Raw genomic sequence first — 2339 nt, 5'->3', positions numbered from 1 at the left:
GCTTGCTTACCAACCACATGGTTCCGGGTTCAGTCCCACTGCGTGGCACCTTGGGCAAGTGTCTTCTACTATAGCCTCGGGCCGACCAAAGCCTTGTGAGTGGATTTGGTAGACGGAAACTGAAAGAAGCCCGTCGTATATATGTATAGATATATATATGTGTGTTTGTGTTAGTCCCCCCAACATCGCTTGACAACCGATGCTGGTGTGTTTATGTCCCCCGTAACTTAGCGGTTCGGCAAAAGACCGATAGAATAAGTACTAGGCTTACAAAGAATAAGTCCTGGGGTCGATTTACCGCAGTCAAATGACTGAAACAAGTAAATGAGTAAAGAGTATTAATAGCAACGTCACGTTTACAAAGATGAGTTCTTTGAAATGATTTCTACCAAATTTCATGAAATGACATGAATTGCCCCTCGATGGTAGTCTTTAACTATATTAGAGTCACTTGGGTATCAACAGGGGTTCTTTTTTAAGTCAAACCATTAAGACACTGAAAACAAAGGACACAGGCGAACAGTAAAGTAAATAGATAAAAACCTGGTACTCTCATTAGAGGCAGTGTTTAATTGAAATAGCCATCTATGTATCATACTTAATGTATATACACTGTCGATAGGCCAGTTACTACAGTATTTGTCCCGAGACAACATCTCTTACAGACTGGCTTTGTTAAAAACACAAAAATATCAGAGGGAGACGGAAATAAATAAAAGATTGAAAATTAAACTGAAAGTTACCTGTTGACGATAGATTTAGCTGTCTGAGAGTGGAGTTCTGTTCCAGGGCGTTACCAACCATTGTAGCTCCCTCGTTTCCAATATTGTTAAGTCGTACATCCAAAACAGTTAAACTGTTATTTTTTTGCAAAGGTATGGACAACAAACCAATGTCCGAACCTGTCAACTGTGTCTTGCCGAGGCACAGTTCAAGAATACAGTTGTATCTGTGAAGAACTTCTGCCAGAACCATGGCACGTTTACCTTGTAGGTTGTGTCCAAGAATACTGACCGTCATCATTGGAACTAAATTAGTTTTTCCATTGCCGTTAATGTCCGTTGTGTTATTTTGTTGATCCTTCGATAGAAAACTAGACGATATCTGTGACGAACAAGAGTTGGAGTTGTGCAACCCCCATTTACCATTGACGTCTTTGATACGTTCAAGTTCGACGACAGGCTTCAGTTGACGGATCGAATCGTCATAGAAACCTACGTCAAACTTCATCGTTGTTTCATCAGCGAGGACATTATCTTCTTGATCTGAACTCGGAATATCGGAAATCATAAACGATATCCGAGTCATAGCGTCTAGAATATCGGAAATATCTCTATAACCGTCCGTATTGCGAAGGACGTTACAGAAAGACTCATACTGTTGGCTGTCTCCTCGAGATACGTTGTTCACTAAGCTCTCACAGACCAATCTCTGGTCTGGATGACCGTTGAATGCTTGTAGGTCGCCTGTGGTTATCACATGTTCCTTGTACATTTTTTCGATAAGGTCCGCCGGTCTCAACCGCTGACATAATAAATCAGTAAGGCAATGTAATATAATGCCATGCCGGGTGATCTTTTCACGGGCATTTTGCAGTTGGCCTGTGGCAGGCAAGTCCATTTTGATACGCATCGGATTGCCGTTTGCCGAATATTTGATACGTTTTTCTCTGCGAATGGATTTGGTCGTTAAATCTGGAGTCATTTGACCCACAGCTTCGGGGTTTTTGGGGGAAGAAACGGTTCCGTTGTACGGAGAGTTGTTCAAAAAGCGCCCGTTTTCAATGTTAATAGGAAATTTGATAATTGCTTCCTCCTTGGAATTCGTGCTCGGGGACATGAGAAACGAATTCCGCGACGAAGACGGCGTTATCGAGTTTCTATGATTCGTAATCGAAGTCGAACGCATCAAGAACAGTCTGGGAGGCTTTGGTGGGGGCTTCAATGACTGCGACCGTCGCAGAGCGTTGTTATCGAGAACGTCGGGGAGGTCTTCGAGATGGTCGTCTTCTTCGTTGGATACGCCATTAGAGAGACGTATAGTTTCTTTGAGAATACATTCACGTCTTCCGCGTCCATCGGAGTGGCTCACGAGAAGACTGCCGCCGTATTCCCCCCTATCTCCGCCTTTCTTATCATTTGCGTTCCTTCTAGAGGACAACCTTCTCCAGAACTTCCAGGTAGGTGCATGAGTTGTTGGTGGAGAACCACGGTCTGCAAGAGAGAGAGAGAACCGGAATTAGTTACATATTTACATACACACAGTCAAAAATATACATTCGTTCATGCGCATAGTCATAAATGCACTAACATATATATATATATATATATATATATATA

At 42.5% G+C, this 2339-nt stretch overlaps 1 protein-coding gene across 4 annotated transcripts in view; it reads right to left on the bottom strand.

The window, feature by feature from the left end:
• Window positions 1-660: 660 nt before the first annotated feature.
• Window positions 661-2339, bottom strand: part of LOC106881169 (uncharacterized) — a 198143-nt gene continuing 196464 nt past the window's right edge. For all 4 annotated transcript variants that reach the window (XM_052976470.1, XM_052976471.1, XM_052976472.1 and 1 more), the window contains one exon: window positions 661-2213. In XM_052976470.1, coding sequence (XP_052832430.1) covers window positions 676-2213 — 1538 coding nt within the window. In that variant the 3' untranslated portion in view covers window positions 661-675. The remainder of the gene's footprint in view (window positions 2214-2339) is intronic.

The sequence above is a fragment of the Octopus bimaculoides genome, chromosome 24 (genome assembly GCF_001194135.2).
Source record: "Octopus bimaculoides isolate UCB-OBI-ISO-001 chromosome 24, ASM119413v2, whole genome shotgun sequence".
Lineage (NCBI taxonomy): Eukaryota > Metazoa > Mollusca > Cephalopoda > Octopoda > Octopodidae > Octopus > Octopus bimaculoides.
The sequence above is the reverse complement of the archived record's forward strand: the minus strand, read 5'-3'. Positions and strand labels throughout refer to the sequence as shown.